Source organism: Cetorhinus maximus, chromosome 18, assembly GCF_964194155.1.
Source record: "Cetorhinus maximus chromosome 18, sCetMax3.hap1.1, whole genome shotgun sequence".
In the NCBI taxonomy this organism is placed as follows: Eukaryota; Metazoa; Chordata; class Chondrichthyes; order Lamniformes; family Cetorhinidae; genus Cetorhinus; species Cetorhinus maximus.
This window is the reverse complement of record NC_135896.1, coordinates 74,481,115-74,504,408: the sequence shown is the minus strand read 5'-3', so window position 1 is coordinate 74,504,408 and position 23,294 is coordinate 74,481,115. Positions and strand designations below refer to the sequence as shown.

General features: G+C 46.3%; 1 protein-coding gene across 2 annotated transcripts in view; it reads right to left on the bottom strand.

Annotated features, from left to right (window-relative positions):
* galnt16 (UDP-N-acetyl-alpha-D-galactosamine:polypeptide N-acetylgalactosaminyltransferase 16) overlaps positions 1-23,294 on the bottom strand; it is a 195,788-nt gene that overhangs the window by 24,560 nt on the left and 147,934 nt on the right. Inside the window, exon 15 of one of the 2 annotated variants that reach the window (XM_078562983.1) lies at positions 6,587-8,880. The exons of the other annotated variant lie outside the window; for it this stretch is intronic. Coding sequence (XP_078419109.1) covers positions 8,728-8,880 — 153 coding nt within the window. The 3' untranslated portion in view covers positions 6,587-8,727. Of the gene's footprint in view, positions 1-6,586; positions 8,881-23,294 lie in introns of those variants that run through there. 2 annotated transcript variants of the gene reach the window in all.

The window sequence follows — 23,294 nt, the reverse complement described above, 5'->3', positions numbered from 1 at the left end:
CTCCAAGTTTTTGAAGTGAGGCTTTTTCATTTTACATAAGGGATTAAATACTTGAAGGAATTTAAATGTATTGAATGGGTTATCAATTAGAGTTCTGTTTTAAATAGTGAAGTTATCAATAGATGCTTTATTTTATTTCATCTCAGAATGGCTCCTGAGGTCTGCGCATGGTGGATGCTGGGTGAGTTGGCATGGAGGGTGTAAGGACAAAAGCTGGTGTCTAGGAGGGCAGAGATTAACATATGTTGGCACTAAGTTGGCATAGGGGCTATAACAAGTCCTTGGGGTGGAGGGGCATAAGTCAGCATGGAGGGCATGAGAGGGTTCATGAGATAGGTGAGGGGCATAAGATGGCATAAGTTGGTATGGATGCAGTGTGGGGACTATGTGAGGGGAAGTGAGGGATGAGACTAGTGGGCTGTTTCTGGTTTTATTGTATTTTTTACAGCTGGGACGACATCCTGGAGCACTGAGGTTGGCCTGTCACACAGCCGGCCTCAACACCCAGCAGCCCTGTGGCTACCTCCAAGTTCTTTCTGGGGCTAGCAGGCCCTGTTCCCATTAACATCCACCTTCCCACCACCGGAACTAAAATCTGAATGTTTGGGGCACTTTCTCCCGAGTTGAGTTTGCTGAGTTGGAATTTTCCTGACTCTGGGAATGAAAATTCAGCCCAAAGAAAACTCAAAGATGTTTTAGACATACATAAAGCGCAAGAGGCTAAGGAAAGTAGGGCCACTTAGAGACTGCAAAGGTAACATGCGTGTGGAGGCTGAAGACATGGTTCTTAATGAATACTTTGTCTCTTTGCAAAAGAGAGGGATGTAGTTAAGGTGGAGGAGTGTGAAATATCAGATGGAATAAATGTAAGGAGAGGGGAAATATTCAAGTTTAGCATCTTTTGAAGAAAATAAATTCCCAGGCCTGGATGAAATGTATCCCAGGCTGCTAAATGAAGCAAGGGAAAAAACAGTGGAGGCTATGATAATCGTTTTCCAATCATCTGTCTATAGGTGTGGTGCCGGATGTTGTACCATTATTTAAAAATGTAGGAAGGGATAGCCACAGTAATCACAGGCCGGTTAGCCTAACCTCAGTGGTGGGCAAATTATTGGAAAACATTCTGAATGTCAGTATAAATCATTATTTAAAAGGCCACAGATTAATCAAGGACAGTCAGCATGGATTTGTTGAGGGAAGGTCATATTTGACTAACTTGACTGAATTTTTTAAAGGTGTTAAAAACGAGCATTAGTGAGGGTAGCAGAGCTTGACATAGGGTACATGCTTTTGGCAAGGTCTCAGATGGCAGACTGATCAGAAAATGAGAAGCTCATGGGATTTAAGAGAAAGTGGACCCAAAATTAGCTCAGTGGCGGGACGCAAAGGGTAATTGTCGACTGGTGTCTTTATGACTGGAAGATTGTTTCCAGTGGGGCACTGCAGGACTTAATACTGGTTGTTGTTTATATCCATGATTTAGAACTAAGAAGTTTGCAGGTGATTCAAAAATTGGCCGTGTGGTTAATGGTAGGGAGGGATAAAATTGAAAATTGGTTAAGTTATATTAAACTTGGTGTACTATGTACTGTATATTATAGAAAGAATATAGAAGCACTGGAGAGGGTGCAAAAACTGTCTTTTACTCTTGAAAAGATGAGGCTGAGAGGTGACCTAATAGAGGTCTTTACATAATCAAAACCTTTCACCAGTTTAGATACAGAGAGTGGTTTCCATGTGTGGGGAAAGTAAAACAAAGAGCCATCAATACAAGATAGTCACCAAAAAATCAAATAGGGAATTCAGAAGAAACTTCTTTACCAGAGCGGTGAGAATGAGGAACTCTCTACCACAGTGGGAACATTATAGATGCATTTAAAGGGAAGCTGGGGAAGCCTATGGGGGAGAAGGGAATATTGGATTATGTTAATAATTCGATAAGGAAGGATGGAAGAGGGCTTAAGTGGAGCCTAAGGGTGTGCTTGGGCTGTTCAGTGCTGCATATTCTACGTAAAGGTGAAGACTATAGGAAGATATCAATGGATGAGCTACGTGGAAAATGGAATTCAGTGTGGAGAATTAGGAGATCATGTATTTGGAGAGGACAGACAAGGCAAGGGAATATACAATAAATGGTAGGATACCGAGAATTGTTGAGGAACAGAGAGACTTGGAGTGTGTCCCTCACGATAGCAATACAGATAGTTAAGGTGATTGAGAAGACATATAGAATACTTTCCTTTATTGAGCAAGATCTAGAATATAAGGGCAGGGAAGAATATAAGGCCAGAATTATATAAAACACTAGTTAAGCCACAGCTAGGGTACTGCGTACAGTTCTGGTCACCACATTACAAGAAGGAGTGCAGAGGAGATTTACATGGCTGTTGCCAGAAATTGAGAATTTTAACGATGAAGAATAGATAGGTTAGGGTTGTTCACTTTGGAACAGGGGAATCTGAGGGGGCATTTAAGTGAGTTTATAGATATATCAGGGGCTTAGATAGAGTGAAAGAACCTATTTCCCTCTGCAGAGAGGTTAATAATCAGGCATCTTAAATTTAAAGTAATTGGCAGAAGGATTAGTGGGAAGTTAATTTTTTTTTCACCCAAAGGATGGCGGGGTCTGGAACTCTGCTTGAAAGAATGATGGACGCAGATGCCCTCATTGCATTAAAAAAAATACTTGGACAGGTGCCATGCCTGTGGTGGTGGACTCCAGTATTAGATACTATACAGTACTCTGTACAAGATAGGGGGTCACCTGACCTGGGAGTTAAAGGTCAGATAGCACATGTTGGAACCTGTCTTGATAGAATTCAGTCACTGCAGATATGTGTTCAGGTTAGGAAAATGTGTATTAATAAAGTTAGCTCAGCTACAATGTTGACAGCCTGTGTGCATCATTGAAACGTAAAACAAGACATGGTGTCAGAAGTAAACTAAATGCAACAGTGGAGATTCTGAAACCACCAACAGAGCTCAGTTTGGAGGGAAATCTCACCGAAAACTGGAGGAGGTTCCAGCAGCGATTTGCGCTGTACCTCACAGCAACGGGCAGTGATAAAAAAGACCCTCAGGTATTCTATCTTTCTTCATGTAGCAGGGGGAGAAGCCCTCGAAGTCTATAACACATTCACATTTGAAAATGATGAGAAACGAAATGACTTGAAAGAAATAATGGAAAAATTCGAAGCCTACTGCATCCCTAAGAAAAACATCACGTGTGAAAGATACAGATTTTTTACATGCACGCAAGGCAGTGACAACATTAGTCAGTACGTAACTGAGCTGAGAAAACTTGCTAAATTGTGTGAATTTGGAGAGCTCGAAGAATCACTCATCCGAGATAGGATAATTTGCAGGATTGCAAATAACACTGAGAGAACGGCTGAAGAAAGCAATAAATATCTGCAGAGCGGCAGAGACCGAACTGCCAGATTAAACAGATGACAGAAGATGATAAGCCGCATACTGTCAAGCAGTTAGGTGCAGTTAAACGGAAACAGCCCCGGGAAAGAACAAATAGATAGTCTGAACGTAAAAAAAACAAAACTGCTATTAAGACATTTAAATGCAGCCAATGCAGAACAGAGCATTTACCATGAAGTTGTCCAGCCTATGGAAAGCAGTGTAAGAACTGTGATAAACTAAATCACTTTGCTAAAATGTGTAAATTGAAGAAAGTGGACACAATTGCAGATGATGACACAGACACCGTATCGTAAGATAAACAAAGAAAAACAGCTAACTAAAACATAAGTGAAGCTGTCTACTTATAGAGGTAAAAAAGTTGCTGTAGAAGACAAGTGCACACTTAAAGTGAACTACAGAAAACAGTCTCAAGCACTTCCATTCATAGTGGTGAAAACTGATGCAAAACCCATTCTTGGAATCAGTTTGTAAAAATCTGAAGCTAATCAAGGGAATAATGATTGTCATCACTGATGACATCCTGAGCGAGTGTAAAGATGTGTTCCAAGGGATTGGCTGCCTAAAAGGAAACACACCATCAAGATTGACGAAACTGTGACACCCAAAATACACCCGCCCAAGAAAATACCAGTAATGCTGAGAGACCGACTGAAAGCAGAGTTGGACAGAATGGAGAAACTTCACATCATCAAGAAAATTGAAAAACCGACAAAGTGGGTTGTAATTGTAGAAAAATCAGATGGGAATCTGTGAATTTGTCTGGATCCCAGAGACCTGAACCAGGCAGTACAAAGAGAGCATTACCAGCTGTCCACAGTAGAAGAGATTTAGCTGATGCTAAATATTATTCAGTCTAGGATGCGAGTTTGGGCTTCTGGCAGGTCAAGCTGGATGAACTCAGCTCCTATCTCTGTACCTTCAACACATCATATGGGCGATACGGGTTTTTACGCTTACCTTTTGGTAGTAATTCAGCTCTGGCGGTGTTCCACAGAACAGTGAAGTGGCTATTTGAAGGATTAGAGGGCGAGGAAACCTATATTGACAATGTGCTTGTCTGGGGAGCTTCACAAGAAGAGCACGACCACAGACTGAGGCAGGTGCTGGCCAGAGCTAGAGAAAGGATCCTCAAGTTGAAGAAGGAAAAGTACAAAATAGGTCTTCATGAAATCAAGCACGTGGGTCATGTGAGGGACTGAAGCTGGACCCGAGTAAAATCGAAGCAGTCATGAACATGCTACTCCCAGTATGTAAGAAAGACTTGGAGAGGTTTTTGGGAATGGTGACCTATCTTGGGAAATTCATTCCGAACATGTCAGACCTGACAGCACCTCTCAAAGAACTTCTACAACATGATGTGGAATGGCACTGGGAACAAAGTCACCAGGAAGCTTTGACCAGTCTGAAGAGAACACTGACCCAGGCACCAGAGTTAAAGTATTACAATGTCAATCAGTCGGTCAGGATCTCAGTGGATGCTTCAGAGACTGGCCTGGGAACTGTCCTCTTGCAAAATGAGGCACCAGTGGCATACGCTTCGAAGGCAATGACTGAAACACAGTAGCGGTGTGCCCAAATAGAAAAATAAATGCTAGCAATTGTGTTTGGCCGAGAACGCTTTCACCAGTTTGTCTACGGCAAAGACATGGAGGTAAGGTCTGATCATAAGCCTTTGGAAGCTATACTTAAAAAGCCCCTGAACTGTGCAACATCTAGAATCCAAAGATTACTAATGCATCTGCAGAAGTACCAGGTCAGAGTTAAATACAAACCAGGCAAGGAAATGTACATCGCAGACACTCTGTCACATGCATACCTACCCATCATGGAGGAAGAGGATAAAGAAACAGACGCACAGGTTCACATGCTGACAAAGAACTTACTATGGCTGTAACCAAACTGGATAAGATCGGGGAAGTGAGCAAGGTACGAACAAAAAACTAAAAAACTACTGCGGATGCTGGAAATCCAAAACAAAAACAGAATTACCTGGAAAAACTCAGCAGGTCTGGCAACATCGGCGGAGAAGAAAAGAGTTGACGTTTCGAGTCCTCATGACACTTCAGCAGAACTGAGTAAAGTTAGGAGAGGGGTGAAATATAAGCTGGTTTAGGAGGTGGGGGGGTGGAGGGAGAGAAGTTGGGGGGGAGGTGGTTGTAGGGACAAGCAAGCAGTGATAGGAGCAGATAATCAAAAGATGTCACAGACAAAAGAACAAAGAGGTGTAAAAGGTGGTGATATTATCTAAGAGAATATGCTAATTAAGAATGGATGGCAGGACACTCAAAGTACAGCTCTAGTAGGGGTGGGGTGAAAAGACTGACAGGGCATTACAGATTTAAAAATAATGGAAATAGGTGGGAAAAGAAAAATCTATATAAATTATTGGAAAAAAACAAAAGGAAGGGGGAAGAAACGGAAAGGGGGTGGGGATGGGGGAGGGAGTTCAAGATCTAAAGTTGTTGAATTCAATATTCAGTCCGGAAGGCTGTAAAGTGCCTAGTCGGAAGATGAGGTGCTGTTCCTCCAGTTTGCGTTGGGCTTCACTGGAACAATGCAGCAAGCCAAGGACAGACATGTGGGCAAGTGAGCAGGGTGGAGTGTTAAAATGGCAAGCGACAGGGAGGTTTGGGTGTTTCTTGCGGACAGACCGCAGGTGTTCTGCAAAGCAGTCGCCCAGTTTGCGTTTGGTCTCTCCAATGCAGAGGAGACTGCATTGGGAGCAACGAATGCAGTAGACTAAGTTAGGGGAAATGCAAGTGAAATGCATTTGAAAGGAGTGTTTGGGCCCTTGGACGGTGAGGAGAGAGGAAGTGAAGGGGCAGGTGTTGCATCTTCTGCGTGGGCATGGGAAGGTGCCATAGGTGGGGGTTGAGGAGTAGGGGGTGATGGTGGAGTGAACCAGGGTGTCCCGGAGGGAACGATCCCTACGGAATACCGCCAGGGGGGATGAAGGGAAGATGTGTTTGGTGGTGGCATCATGCTGGAGTTGGCGGAAATGGCGGAGGATGATCCTTTGAATGCGGAGGCTGGTGGGGTGATAAGTGAGGACAAGGGGGACCCTATCATGTTTCTGGGAGGGAGGAGAAGGCATGAGGGCGGATGCACGGGAGATGGGCTGGACACGGTTGAGGGCCCTGTCAAGGATGCCACCCTGAAAAAGCTGCAGCCGATTGTGGAAACTGGCTGCCCACACATCGGACCAGAGCCCCTTCTGCTGTACAAGAGTACTGGAACTTTCGTGAGGAACTCCATGTACCAGAAGGAATACTTTGAGGGAGAAAAGATCATAATTCCTGCAATACTGAAGAAAGAAATGCTGCAGCATATATATGAACGTCACCTTGGCATAGAAACATGGAAGAGCTTGACATGTAATTTATTGGCCTGGAATGGGAGCACAAATTGGGGAAGTGGTGAATGCGTGTGCAATGCGCCAAAAGTACAGTAAGTTGCAACAAAAAGAATCACTTCAACCACACAGTGTTCCAGAGAGGCCCTGGCAGAAAATTGGAGTGGACTTGTTCACACTTGACAACAGTGAGTACCTACTAGCTGTAGATTATTACTCGAAGTTTTTTGAGTCTGTGCTGTTGAGAAATGATGGTAAGAGTATCACTGTAATTAATCATTTCAAATCAATTTTTGCTCCCCACGGCATACCTGAAGTGCTCATCTCAGGTAATAGTCCACAATTCTCAGGCACTGAGTTTCGCAAATTTGCACAGGACTGGGAGTTTTGCCACACTACGTCAAGTCCCAAATATCCACAATACCGGAATATCCGGAATTAAATGCAGATCTTAAAACACCTGCTGAAAAAGGCAAAGGGGGAAGGAAGAGTCCCCTACCTGGCTCTGCTGGATTTCAGGAATACTCCAATAGAGAGCATTGGATCATCTCCAGCACAGCTCCTGATGGGGAGAAAACTAAGAACTAATCTTCCAACTGTGTCCCAACTGTTATTTCCACAGCCAGTGAGCTGCAGCGTGCAGGACCTGCTCAAACTGAGACAGCAGAAGCAAAAACAGTACTTTGATCGAGGTGCCTGACCTCTGCCTGACCTGAACATGGGAGAGACAGTGAGGATTCAGCATGAAGGGATCTGGAATCCTGCTGTTGTCACAGGAATCACAGGAGAACCAAAGTCTTACATAGTGCAGACTTCAAACAGACAACAGTACTGGAGAAACCAGAAATTCTTACAGAAAACAAATGAAACGCAACCCTGCTCTGAACCAGAAAGTGTAACTGAAGATCAAAAACCAGAATGCACCAGTGAAGCAACAGATAATCAGACAAAGCCTGAAAGTCCTGAAAACTATCCAAGGGGTGATAATGACACAGAGCTGGAGAAGGCCCCCTGTCCTTGCAGATATGTGTTCATGTCAGGAAAATGTGAATCAATAAAGTTAGCTCAGCTACAATGTTGACGGCCTGTGTGCATCATTAAAACAAAAAACAAGACAATAGGGACTTGAAATGCCATAACCTACAGGGCTACAATTCAAGATGTAAAATAGGATTAGGCTGGATAGCTCTTTTTCATCCTGCACAGATATGATGGGCTGAATGGTCTCCTATGCTGTAAATTTTCTATACTTGTAAAAATCATTGGGGCATTAAAAAAAGTGTACATTTTTCATTTTCTTTGAAGTTTCATTTATTAGTGATATCAGAGATGGGGGCGGGGAGGTGGCATGAATAGCCATTTGACTGGACAATTCTTAACTGCCAATGAGGTAATGAAGGATCTTTTTGCTTTCCAATTGGTGTGGGAAGGCAGGGCACCATCAGGGCGAATGTATTGGGTGACTTGGGGGCTGGGCTGTTGGTGGCAGTAGGTCATGTGATAAACTCATGGGAAAGGTGCAAACAGACTTGGCAACCCTAGTTGTGACATCAGATTTATCTGTGTTCGGAATAATTAACCGCTCTCTAAAGGTAAGTGAGTGATTGAGCTAACCAATGACAGTAAAGTTATACTTTGGAAGGGGAGAAGCAAAATGCTGCTGTAGTACATGGCAACTACAGAGAAAGAATGGTATGCAGTCCATTTGTGCATGATGTTTCTTTTAGATAACTCCAGCAGGATCTGCACTGAGCTGTGTTGAGATCCCTGTCCAGTCATTTCTTCTCAGTTGCTGTTCAGCCAGCTAGTGCTGTAGTTTTCCGACATTTTAAAATCTTAGGTCCGAAGTGGAAATGTATTTACACACATTTAAAAACCCCCTTCTCTTCTTCCAAGTCCATGCACGTTTAGTGGGGGTAGGAGACGCATGGCTTCCGGTGTCACGTAACCTGTAACCGCTCCCACTGTTGGCTGTTGAGCTCAGGGCGACAAGTTGTGGTCCCCACCCGATTGCCATTGGTCTTGGCTGCTTGGCTGTCCAGGCAAGCGCCAGTTATGAGGTGCTGGATGGCTGATCCCTTCAACTTCCATTTCTGAAATAAACAGTGAAGACATTGTGACACACTTGTATTTATACAGAGTCTTTCGTGACCTCAGGATGTTCATGGTCACCATTACTAACACTAGCTTTTTATTCCAGATTTATTTAATTAACAGAATCTAAGTTCCCTCAGCTGCCATGGTAGGATCTGAACTCATGTCTCCTGATCATTAGCTCAGGCCTCTGGGTTTTCAATCCCTATCCTACCCACTATAGTACTGTACCCTTACTGCACTATCACTGTTGTAATGTAGGAAATGTGAGAGCAAACATGTGCATGGCAAGCTCCCATAACCAGGAATGAGTTAATGAGTGATAAATATTGGCAGGGCATTGGAGAGAACTCCCTTGCTCTTCTTTGAAATAGTGCACGTCAGCTTTTATGTCAATCTAACAGGGCTGGCGGGACCTCATTTTAACATTTCAACTGAAAGATTTCATCTCTGAAAATGCAGTACTCCCTCAGTCTGGATTTTGTGCTCAAGTCTCTGGAGTGCAGCTTGAACCCACAACTTTCTGACACGAAGTGACAGTGTCATAGAGTTTATGCTACCGCTGAGCCACAGCTGGCATCTCAAGGACTCAGTCATGTGCTTCTGTTGACAGAATCTAATCTCTGACAACTGAGTTCGCTTTAGTTTCATAGGCCTAAATTTCACTCTCCCCCACCAGCAAGTTTTTAGGAATGGGGAGGGTGGAGGGTAGAGGGGGAGAGTGTGAAATAGGATTTTCTGGACTTCTGCTGGGTTTTCGCCTGCCCCGACTTCTCCGCAATTTTATGCTGGCGCAGGCGATGCCTCAGGCTGCTCTTGCCCCAATTGACCACTAAAGCGCCGTTTCCCACCTAGCTTCAATTTTTAGGCTGGTGGGAGGATTTTCCGGTGGGGGGAAGCCCAAAAATGATGGGGTTTAGGCCTCGGGAGTGAAGGGGGTGGGCGCCTCCATCAGAAGCCCCCTTCTAACTTCGGGCGCCCTTAAGGTCCTCCCCTTGAGATCCGGTGGCCACTGGACCTCCCTCCCCTCCCAGCCCTGCCTCCCGACACCCCAATTTTCACTATCCAACCCCCAGGCCTTCCCTATCCTCCCCACCCTGAGACCCCAAAAACTACTCTTTTCATCCAGTCCCGAGAGTTAGGCTCTGTCATCTTCCTGAATTTACTCTTCTGTCCACCGCAGTTTCTGTCGCTGCAGGGACTAGAGAGGATTGATCGGCAGCTTTCTAAGGCTGGACTTCCTCCTGTGTGAGGGGCGGAAGTCCCGCTTGCAGCCAATTGATGCTCATTCGAATGTGATATGGCTGCCGGGCACTTGGAGTCGGCAGGAATGTGTTTCCTGCCGATTCTTCAGATGGCAGGGCAGGAAACCCTGCCATCTGAAATATCCTGACCCGGATCTTTAAGTTGAAGGGAGATAGAAAAATAAAACACAGTGGATAATTGCGTAATTCTACTCTTTATATTTTTTTAAATTCTTGGCCACAACCTTCAATTGAGACAGTTTCATATTTACTCCCATATTGGCATTCATTTAATTGAAAATACCTTCCTAAATTCTGAAGCCCATTCAAAATCCATGTCTGGCTTGACAGCATAAATAATATTTAATATATTGAATTGAAACTGTGGCTGGGATTTTCTGGTCCCAGTGAAAGTCAATGGAGTTTTGGCTGGCCCGACACAACCCCCATGGCAGGTCCTGTCATGGCAGGACCAGAAAATCCCCGCCTCTGTGTGTCTGTGTGTGTGGAGAATGGGGTTTGAGCACACTTCAGTGCAGTACTGGATTTTGGTGTGGCTAAGTTTTATTGGGATGAGACAGACAGGTTGACAACTGTAAATTGATTAAAACTGTGACCATGTAAAACTACAGATAAGCAGATGTTCAAAAAAATTTCACTTAGTATAGGACCAGTATATAGTCCTAAGGGGAAAGAGTTCTACTTACCAAATAAACCAGCCATGGTCGACAAAAACAGTGGGAGATAACATAACACCAAAGGTGTTAATATAAAAGTGCAAAGTTTTAGTGTAAATCCAGGTGGCTGGATTTAAAGGGGCTCAACTACACTTTGACTGGAGACAGGCCAGAAACCTACTGATGCAAGGAATAAGCCACTATGAATTCATTGCCATAAAATTCTAACCTCCATTCTCTTCAGTGAACCAAAAATAAATCATCAGGTCTGCAACATTTCCAGCTTCTATCTCAAAAGACAATAGTATAGTGATTTTTTTCAACTCTTTAAATCCTAAGTGCATGCTGTCTCTTTTGTAATCACCTTTTCTTGTATGTGTGTGTCTTGTATGTGTGTGTGTTGTGTGAGTGGGTGCTATTGCGATTACATTCGGGTGTTGAGAAACAAATTTTTTTTAATATACAAGAAAAATTATCTTGTGTCTGTTCTTGAGAGTCACAGCACTTGAAGGGTTAAAACACTTCTTTAAAAGACATCTTGTTACAGTTAGTCGAGAGGTGGAAAAGGGGGGAACGATCCTACCATCTCTCCCCTGTCCATAACACCCCATATCCTTAACTCCCTTGTAGATCAAAAACCTGTCTAGCTCAGCCATGACTATATTTAATGACCCACACTCCACTGCCCGCTGGAGAACAGAATTCCAAAGACAAATGACCCTCAGAGAAGAAATTCCTCCTCATCTCAGTCTTAAATGGGAGAACCTTTATTTTTAAACTCTGCCTGCTAGTTCTAGATTCTCCCACGAGGGGAAACATCCTCTCAGCATCCAACCTGTCAAGCCCCCTCAGAATTTTATGGGCAGAATTTTCCCATTGGCGTGTGGGGGGCGAGCCCCGCAGGTCTGTGCATAAAATGATGCATGATGTCAAGCGAGCGTCCCGACGTCACTGCGCGGCATCGTGATATTTCGTTGGGCGGGCGCGCGATGATGTCCGTCACGCACCCGCCATTAATTAACAGGCCACTTAAGGCCCTTGACTCACCAATTGACGCCAATTTTTTGGCACCTGTGAAACCTGTGGGTCGGCGCACGGGCACAACGGGCAGGCAGGTAGGACACATTTGTATAAACCTCATCCACAGGCACAATAAGAGGGCTCAGTGGGGTCACAAGTGTGCTCTCTCAAGTAGTGATTTTTCAAAGTTTTTGAAACTTGCCTGTGTGATCTGCGATACTTCAAAACGCACACCAGCTGCTTTGTCTGGACTCTTAACCCTCAGGTCAGCACTCTGCAGTGAGGAATCTTTTTTGGGCCTGCATGTTTCTGGAAGCCTTTCAATAGCCTGGGAATGGGAACTGAACTCTCCACTGGAGACACTTCCACTGAGGAGGAAGGGAGGGCTAGAAGTGGGAGGAGGCACATTCAGCCTCCTAGGGAGCCAACTTTGGGAGGACAGGCGCAGGCACAAGGGGCGCAGAGCCAAGTGGTAACCCAAGGTGGAAGGGGCCGCAGAAGATGCCACTATCCTGCTGCCAGGGTATACAGGCAGCGAAGCAGCTACTTCAATATGTCTGAGATGCAGTGCCGAAGGAGGCTCTGTCTCTCAAAGGAGACAGTCAACTATATCTGTCAGATGATTGGACCTGAGATCTCCGCTAACTGTGTGGGTGGACACCCCATGCCAGTGGCTCTAAAGGTCACAGCTGCCCTCAACTTCTATGTCTCTGGCTCCTTCCAAGGGTCAGTGGATGATCTTTGTGGTGTCTCCCAATCAGTTGTCCACACTTGTGTCAAGCAGGTTACAGATGCTCTGTTTAGGTGTGAATTGACTTTCATCCACTTCTGTTGGGACCAGGCCAGCCAGACACAGCGAGCCAGAGGCTTCACGGCCATTGCTGGGTTCCCCCGCGTCCAGGGTGCTATAGACTGCACACACGTGGCCATCAAGGCCCAGCAGGTGAGCCTGGTGCCTTCATCAACAGGAAGGGCTTCCACTCCATGAACGTGCAGATAGTGTGTGATCACAGGATGCTGATTGTACAAGTCTGTGCAAGGTACCCGGGCAGCTCCCGCGACACCTACATCCTCAGACACTCCCAGGTGCCGGGTCTCTTCAGTGCTCCAGCCTGGCTGGATGGATGGCTGCTGGGTCACAAGAGCTATCCCCTCAGAAGGTGGCTCATGACACCTCTCCGCTATCCAAGAACAGAGGCTGAGCAGCGCTACAGTAGGAGCCACAGCTCCACAAGGGCTGTGGTGGAGAGAGCCATCGGTCTTCTCAAGATGCGCTTCCGATGCCTGGACCGCTCAGGGGGTGCACTCCAGTACCCCCCAGATCGTGTCTCGGTGGTGGTGGTTGCATGCTGCACTCTCCACAATCTGCGCTGGAAAGGGGGGATGCTGTGGACGATGAAGACGTCGACGCAGTGTCTGCGGCTGCACATGATATGTCCAGCAGTGAGCCTGAGGAAGAAATGCTGAGGGAGTAGACGCTGACCCGGGAGACAGGGACGCTCGGGAGGCTTTAATCCAACAAATATTCAGCTAGCACAGCACAGGTGGGCCTCCAGGACAAGCCTGAGTTGTAGGCTCTATACTCGATACCTATGTGCCAAATTCTCCAGGTTAGGAACAGTAACTAAGGGTCTTGATAATAAAGCTGAATGTCCCACAAAGCACTCTAACATTTTTGGAAACCATACACATGGAAAAGAAAAGAGGCACCCTCAGCCATGGTCACATGTCTGAATTTAATATCACAGGCAAAGAAACTTAATGAAACAAAATGACAAGGGCGTTCCAATTCAAAGCAAATCATAAAGACCTCATCTCAGGCCAACACAAGAGCACCAGTGATAAACCTGTGTTGTGCCGAAGGTGCCTTATGCTTATGTTTACGGGTGCTACGTCTTGGCGCTGCCCCATTGCTCGGAGTGGTATCTGAGCCAGCCTGCTGACCCTGCTGTCCTGTTGGCCGTCCTCTGGCCTGTGGAGCCTGTGCTGGGCCCGCCTGGGAGGGATCTTCCAGTTCCACAGCTGGCATCTCCCCAGTCGTCACAGCCTCATCAGATGCAATGGTCATTGGGAGAGGGGTGGAGGAGTTGCCGCCCTCATCTGGAGCGCCCTGAGAGGTGCCCGCAGAGATGACAGGCAGCTGCTGCACCGACGTGAGGTCGCTTCAGACCTCCCTGCTCACCGTGGATGGATGGGCACTGAGCTGGGAAACTTGGTGCCCAGACCATCTCCCACACTGGCACTGACCATCTGAGGTCAATGCCGATGTGAGGGCTTGCTGGTCCGAGCACATCCCCAGGAAGCCCTGATGGGTCTCCTGGAGGAGCCTCTCCACGAGAGTCGCCACTCTCTCCATGGAGGACGCATGGCGTTCGGACATGTGGCTCATAGCTTCAGCAAGCATCTGCGTAGACTCCTCCACCACGGAGACCAAGCCAAGCATAGCCTCATGTAACTCCCCCAGATGCTCCCGCACACCTGGCAGCATTTCATGTCCCTGCTGCATCGCGGACAACTCCAGAGGCACATCATCAGGCACTGACTCAGCATGTGCCTGGTCCCCTGCAGTCCTCCGACTGCTGGCGCCATGGGCACCTTCTGTCTCTGCCAACTCCTCCAGTGACTGTGAAGTGCCCTCACCACTGTGCCCCAGGACACTAGCCAATGTTCTAACTCCCACCGAGGTGCTAGTATCTGTGCTGGTGCTTGCCTGGCAGAGATGGTGTGACGCTGGTGAGACTTCAGGGCCCTCAGGTGTTAGAGGGGGCCTCTGCTGCTCCTCCTCCCGGCCCTGCTCCACTGATGCTGAAAGGAAGAACAAGGACATTGGATCAGTTAACGTGGAGTCAATGACAAAGTGCGTCCCTGTCCCCCGGATCATTATGTGCTCATCGTTCCATAAGCAATGGTCAAGCCATGTAGCAATATTAAATCACTTAACATTCAGCACTGTTCTGGCTGCTGGGAGAACAATGCTGACCTCACTGTTGGGCATAAATACCTGGCCGTGGCACCCCAGCCTCACCAACACCAGTGGACCTGGGCGCATGGTGCCTCTCCAAATCCAGGGCCTCCTGCTCAAACCGGCTGAGAATGGCTAACAGTGCCTGGCTGCCGCCAGTCCTCACACACTCTGCTGCAAATGAGAGAAGAGCATTAATTTGTGCAAATTGTACATGGACTCTCTTCGCCCACCCCAACCAGAGTGGGACATATCAGGGCTCCAGTGCCTCCTCACCCGCTGCTGCCGAACACTCACAAAAAGGTGCTTGGCCTGTTCCCCGCCCCAGTCCCCACCTCCCCGCCCCCCAGCCACATGCTGCCTACATCACATTGGGCACCACACGGTATATCCTTCCATAGCAAGGAGGCGCAAGCATGTGGAGCACAGAGGGCAGCAGATCGATCGGTGCCACGCCTTGAAGCTCCCCTCCCAGCATCTCATCACCCTGACTTGGACATGTCCTGTAGTTCAAGCACTGCGCCTAGCTGCAGCTCCTCCTGGTTGCCCCAAAGCAGTCAGGTGGGTCTCAGTGTAACATATGCTGCGGGCGGGGAACCCATCTCTTCACCACCCTCTCAGGGTGACCTCAGCATGGGCAATATCTGCTGGCCCACCCAGCAAAGGACACATGCCCTCAATGATTCAATGCAGTCACTACACTCAGACTTGGGGGTTAGCGGGGCAGCAGCGGGGAAAGCCGATTTGCTGGGCTAAGTGACCAATGCCAACATTGTCGTCACCCTTCCAGAGCACAACAAGTTGTTGAAGCACTTGTGACACTGGATCTAGGTGCACCGTACCACGTCGCGGGAGTTCACCACCTCCGCCATCTCCTCCCAGGCATGTTTCATCATGTGGGGGGCCCTCCTTCTCCCGTCCTGGGGAACCAGCACCTCCCGCCGTGCTGCCACCTCCTTGAGGAGGGCAGCAAAACAATCATCGGAAAAATGAGGGACACACTGGCCCTTAATTGGCCGGCCCGCGAAAATTCTGGATGGCAAGATCACCTCTCATTCTTCTAAACTAGAAAGAGTATAGGCCCAACCTGCACAAGTTTTCCTCATAAGACAACGCCTTCATCCCAGGAATCAGTCGAGTGAACCTTCTCTGAACTGCCTCTAGTGCAAGTATATCCCTCCTAATGTAAGGAGACCAAAAGTGTATACAGTACTCTAGGTATAATCTCACCAATGCCCTATACAGTTGTGGCAAGACTTGCCTACTTTTATACACCATTCTCTTTGCAATAATTGCTAACATTCCATTTGCCTTCCTAATCGCTTGCTGTACCTGCATGTTGACTTTTTGTGATTCATGTACAAGGACACCCAGATCCCTACTGCCCATTTAAATATTAGCCTAGAACTTCCAATCTTTGGGGGGTGTCCTACCCTGGAGGTATTCCAGAAGTTGCGCTGGGGATTCCCCAACTGTTCCCTCACAAGAACTCCAAGGGAATTGCCCGGGAAGTTTAAAGTTCTGATGGGCAATTACACTGCACCAGGAATCATCCGATGCTCCAATTTAAATCAGAGAATTTGGATGGTTCCCATTCTCTTAGCAGAATAGTTACCCAGGAAAAGTTAGCAGAATTAAAACCACTTCTAACTCCTGGTTAACTATACAACTGTCACCCCCCTCCCCTCCCAACCTCAACAACTGAACTCTAGCCCCCCACCGACTACCCTCCCCCATTCTCACTACCCTCCCCAACCCCCAACTACACCCTCACCCCACCAACTGGACCCCAGCCCCCTACACCCCCCACCCACCAACAAACCCCAAACCCTTTGACCATCCATCCCCACTCATCTGGAACCGCACCCCGTCCCCTCCCCCTACCCCAACCACCTTACCCCCTCACCCACTTACCTTACACGCCTTCTCTCCTGTCAAGGCTGGCACCACTTTACGCTAGCTAGTGCTGTAAAAAGGGGTCATGGCTCCAATGCTTCCACCCTTCACTGAAAGGACTCTGGAGCTGCTGCATTACATAATTCTCACCAGGCCCAGGTTGGAAGATTGGGTGAGAAACGTGCAGCTCGTGACCTCAGTAAATAAAAAGGAGTGGAGTGGCAATCCAATGGTGATTGCCGCTCCTCGGCAGTTCTGTGCCAATATTTTGCTTTTCTAATCTTCGTGCCAAAGTGGACAACCTCTTATTTTCCCACATTATACCCATCTGCCGAATTTCTGCCCGCTCACTTAACCTTTCTAAATCCCTTTGCAGACCCTTTGTATTCTTCTCACTACCTGCTTTCCTACATATCTTCATATATCGTCAGCAAAGTTGGCTACAATATAGTCAGTCCCTTCAGACAATTCATTAATACAGATTGTAAAAAGTTGACATCCCAGCACGGATCCCTATAACACTCCACTGGTCACAGTTTGTCAGCCTGAAAATTATCCACTTAGCCCAACTCTCTGTTTCCTGTTAGCCAATCCTCTGTCCATGCTAATATATTACCCCCAACACAGTGAGCTTTTGTGCAGTAAACCTTTATGTGGCATTTTATCAAATGCCTTTTGGAAATCCAAATACACTACATCTATTGGTACCCCTTTATCCACCCTGCTTGTAACATCAATAAAGAACTCTAACAAATTTGTCAAACGCAATTTTCCTTTCACAAAACCATGTCGACTCTGTTTAATTGTGTTATGAATTTATAAATATCCCGTTGCTACCTCCTTAATAATGGGTTCTAGCATTTTCCCAATGACAGTTGTTAGGCTAACTGGCCAATGGTTTCCTGGTTTCAGTCTCCCCTTTTTCTTGAATAGTGGTGTTAAATTTGTGATTTCCTAATCCACTGTGACCTTTCCAGAATCTAGGGAATTTTGGAAGATTACAAGTGTAAGGACTATCTTTGCAGCCACTTCCTTTAAAACCCTAGATTGATGGCCATCAGATTCACACGATTTATCAGCCTTTAATCCCATTAATTTTCCTAGCACTTTTTCTCTAGTGGTTGTGATTGTTTTAAGTTCCGCCCTCCCGTTTGTTCCCTGCTGTTCTTCTATTCTTGGGATGTATTTTATGTTTTCTACCGTGAAGACAAATCTCTGCCATTTCCTCATTTCCCATTATCTATTAACCAGTCCTATCTTCTAAGGGATCAACACTCATGTTAGCTGCTCTTTTCCTTTTTATATACTTGTTGAAGCTTTCACTATTTTAGATTTCTTGCTAGTTTTCTCTCATACTTCAATATCTCCCTCTTTTTTGGGGGGCATCCTTTAATAGTTTTTAAAATTTTCCCAATCTTCTGGCCTACCACTAATTTTTGCAGTTTTTTCTTTTCATTTGATACCATCCTTAACATCCTTAATTAGCTACGCATGTGCATCCTTCTGGTAGAGTTTTTTTTTCTCAATGGACTATATCTTTGTTGAGAGTAATGAAATATCTCCTTAAATGTCTGCCACTGCTTCTCTACCATCTTAACATTTAACATTTCTTCCAATTCCACTTTGGCCAACTGTGTCCTCATACCCTTGTCATTGCTTTTTATTTAAGTTTAAGACTCAAGTTTCCAATGCAAGTTTCTCACCCTCAAACTGAATGTGAAATTCCATCATGTTATGATCACTCTTACCTGGAGGATCCTTTACCATGAGGTCATTAATTAATCTTGTCTCATTACACATTACCAGTTTTAAAGTTCTCCTCCAAGCCACACAGCATCCTGAGTTGGAAATATATCACCGCTCCTTCACTGTCACTGGGTCAAAATCCTGGAACTCCCTTCCTAACAGCATGGTGGGTGTACCTATGCCACATGGGCTGCAGCAGTTGAAGAAGGCAGCTCACCACCACCTTCTCAAGGGCAATTAGGGATGGACAACAAATGCTGGCCCAGCCAGTGAAGCCCACACCTCTTGAACAGATAAAAAAAAACTTTGTGTCACTGGAAGAGGGGCTGGGGAGCTCTTGACACACTCAGGGTGCCTTGAGAAGAACAATCAAGTGTGTCTTATTGCACCTGCCCTGCCCTCCTTCCCGGTAACTGAGGTCCATCTGGCGGGATGTCCAGGGGTGCCAACAACTTCTTACTGATCCACTGCTACAGTGAGCTCATGATGCCAGCGATGGTCTGCAGGGTCATGCTGACACCAGGCATGCACTGTGTGGTCTCCTGAACTGGCATCTCCAAAGGTAGTCGCCATACTCTCCTACCTGAGACATGGCAGAGGTCATATTGTGGAAGGACTCCTCCATCACTTGCACATGTCTGCTCAAAACCTCAGGTAGCTCTGCCAGATTCTCCCCTGTTTGCCCCTGTAACTCCAACAGGTTGAGTGTGGCCCTCATCAGAGGCCCTTCATCAGCCGGGGACGCAACCAGGCTCTGCCCTCCAACAGTCCTCAAACTTTCAGTGGCTTTGTCTCTCATTGCCTCCCTCAACTGTATCTGCGTAAGTGATGGTGATCACCAGACAACGCACTGTGCCAGCAAGTGATCAGCTCCCCACCGAGACATGTGTATCTGTGCTGGTGCTGAGTGCAGGGGACAGGTGCGATGCTGCTCCCTCAGAGACATCTGGACTGTCATCCTCTGGGGAGATATCAGGTGGAAGACATGCGGGTGGTCACAACTCTATGCGGCAGTCGACCCTGCAAATGAAGCATGAAAACAATTACTGGAGTGATGATGTTAAGAGACTCTATCATTCTTGGGTGCAGCAGGTTGCCACGGTACCCAGAGATGATGGGTAAGCACAATTCCTCCTCACTCTCCACAAGAGCCAATACAAACCCAGAGTCAGATAAAGTCCGACCGCCCTGCTCTCCTGCCGGCTCCAGTGCTTCCAGCTCTGCCTCTATCGGCGGACAAATCTCCAACACTCCACCCCCCTCAGTCCTGGATCTCTCCCTGATGCTGTGGGCTTTTTTGTCCTGCTAGCATAAGAGGAGTAAAAGTGAGGTTTCCAGTGATGCTCAGAGGAATCCCTTACTGCCGGACTATCCCCTGGTCCCTTGAGGTGTCAGGTTGCCCAGCTGTCCTTCCAATCCTCATGTTCTCAGGGAATCTGGGTAAGGTGCAGAAGAAGATGCAGACTCCAGTGACACACACACACACACACACACACACACATATGCAGCCTATGCAACTATGGAAGTTGGTGAGGGGGAACACTTTACACTTCAATGCCCACCCAAGCCCATTCAGTGCCCCTACTTTTTCCACTCACCTTCCATCCACTTCTTGACAGTAGGAAACTCAAAAGCACCCTTACAGTGCAGAGGAGTTCATTCACTTTTTGTTGGCACTGGAACCAGTCCCTCAGATGGAGCCCACGGCTGCTCACCTCTGTGATGACCTCCCTTCAGGCCACCTTGGTCATTCAGGGTGGCCTTTTGTGCTCATCATCTGGAAATAGAGCTTCTCTGTGTTTCTGAAATCTCATTGAACAATGGGGTGATGCACCTGGCGGATTGCAATATCCCCAAACAAAGCTGAATCCATTGATGATACTGACCGAATTTTTACAAAGATGGAGATTTCTTATACCTGGACTCTCAAGTTTTCTGTTACAATGTTCATACAATGCTGGCCAGTTCAATTGTAGTCCTCTGTCAGAAAGACTGCAAGTGGGATTTTAGCTTTTAAATAGGGCTTTCTGCCCTTTTACATATGGTGCCTTCTCCTGAAAGAGGATCAGGTGACGCGGATCTCCCGACACCAGAGCCGCCCCACCACATGATCCGACAGCAAGCCCGCATCACACAAATTCATGAGCTTGCTGCCACATGATTGGGTTCAGGTGGCTGCATCCTACGCATGCCAAGTTCCCAACCTCTGCTAGGCCTGCTAGTGGACTCATTGACAGTAAATCCAGCCTGTAGTGTTCTAAGAAACTGTCCCGAGTACATTCTATGAACTCATCCTCAAGGCTACTTTTACCAATTTGATTTGTCCAATCTATATGAAGATTAAAACCTCCCATGATTATTGCTGTAGCTTTCTTACAGTAAGAAAGGTATTGCAATAATCATGGGAGATTTGAATCTTCACATAAATTGGACACTGTAGCTACCATCAGGGGCCTATGAACTACTCCCACCAATTGAAATTTACTATTTCTTATCTGATTCCACATCTTGATCCTCCAAACCAAGATCTCACTACTGTACTTTTCTCATCCTTTATTAACAGAGCTACCCCACCTCCTTTTTCTTTCTTCCTGTCCTTCCAAAATGTAAAATACCCTTGAATATTTAGGTCCCAGCCATGGACACTTGCAACCATATCTCTATAATGGCTCGTAACATGCTCATTTATTCCTATTTGTGCTATCAATTCATGCAATTTATTAATCCTGTGTGAATCCAGACAAAGAGCCTTTAATTCTATCTTTTTACCATTTTTCCCCATTCTGATCTTATTTGCTGGTACGCTTTTATGTTTGTACGCTCTGTCCCTTCCTGTCACACTCTGGTCCTTATTGCTAACCTGTACTATTACATTGTCCTTCCTCTTCAACTCTCCAAATCTCCGTTGGGAAGAACGCTCCCACCCACTACTTAGTTTAAAGCCCTCGCTACAACCCTAATTATACGATTTGCCAGAATACTTGTTCTAGCGCGATTCAGGTGAAGACCATCCCAACGGTACGACTCCCACTTTGCCCAGTGCTGGTGCCAGTGCCCCATGAAAAAAAACCTATTTCTCCCTCACCAATCTTTGAACTATGCATTCAACTCTCTAATCTTATTTGCCCAATGCCAATTTACTCATGGTTCACCTGTGTGGTTCTGCCTTTTAATTTAGTCCCTAGCTGCTCATCATCTTTCAGTAGAACCTCTTTCTTCATCCTGCCTCTGTGGTTGGTACTCATGTGGGCCACGACAACTGGATCCTTTCCCTCTCACTCCAAATTCCTTTCCAGCACGAGATGTCCTTAACCATGGCACCGGGAGGCAACACAGCCTTCGGGATTCGCACTCTCATCTGCAGAAAACGGTATCTATCCCCCTAACTATACTACTACTACATTCTTATTTACTCCCCTCACTTAATGGCTCCCGGTACCATGGCACTGTGGTCAGTTTGCTCATCCTCCCTGCAGTCCCTACTCCCGTCCACACAAGCTACAAAAACAGCGAACCTGTTCATGGAGTTGGAGGCAAATTATTGACTTGGTTCTGAGATTGGTTAGGTAGTAGATTACAGAGGAGGGATAATGAGCATGTGCTTGAATGGGAAGGAAGTGACTCGTGATGTCCCACATTGATCTGTGCCAGGGCCTCAATTACTCACCTATATTAATGACTACAAGTCGAACATCCAAGTTTGCAGCTAACTCAAAGATTGGTGCTATAGTGAGCAGTGTAGAGGGGGAAGAAACAGATTACAAAAAGACATTGACAGATTATGTGAAGGAGCAAAGCTGTAGCAGAAATCCCGGAATTCAGCACAAGTAAATGTGAGGTCATCCTTTTTGGACCAAAAGTGGATAGATCTGGGTATTATTTAAACGCTAAAAATCTAGGAACAATGGGGATTCAAAAAGATTTAGGAGTCCATGTACACAGATCATTAAAACATAGTCATGAAGTGGGAAAAAAAATCAAAATGGCGATTGGAATGTTAATGTTTATAAACTGAGGCCTGGAGTCTTGTGGTTTAGTAGATGGTGCCTCATGACTCTGAGCCAGAGGGACCGGGTCCAAGACCCAGGCCACAGAAGGAGCATTCATGATGTGGTTTAACAGGTTTATAATCAGCCTACTAATCCTTCCAATACTTCCCCACTATTCCCCTGAGGGAAAATAAATGTGTGAAGTTTTGAAACAAACAAAGGGCTGGAATAGAAAGGGAAGTTTTGCTACAGCTGTACAAAGCCCTGTTTAGATCACATCTGGAATACTGTGTACAGTTCAAGACAGCACACCTTAGAAAGGAAAGATATGGCCTTGGAAGGAGTGCAGTTAGATTTATGAGTATGTTAGCAGGGATCCAAGGGTTAGATTATCAGGTGACACCACAAAAACTACGTTTGTATTTCCTGAAATCCAGAAGGTTAAGGAGTGATTGAATTGAGATATTTAGGATTTTGAAAGGAATTGAGAGGGTAGGTGCTGGTGAAAATATCTTGTGGTGCAGTGGTGGTGCCCCTGCCTCTGGGCCAGAAGTTCTGGATTAAAGTCCAACTTCAGGACTTGATGGCCATGAAAGATGCAATCATAACGTGGCCAAACGGGTTGATTCTCAGCCTGTAAACCCTCCCAATTAACCTGATGCCAGGGAGAGTGCCCTTGTCAGCCATACTGCAGAAGATATTGGCAAACCACTGCAGTACTTTGCCAAGTATAATCATGGACCAATCCAATAGAAGTCCATGGTCACCAACTCCCTCTCAGGGCATGGTACCTGAAGAAGAAGGAGGAAATGCCGGTGGGGGAGTCTAGGACAAAGGGCCATAACCTTAAAATCAAAGGCAGGAGAGAAGTTAGGAAAT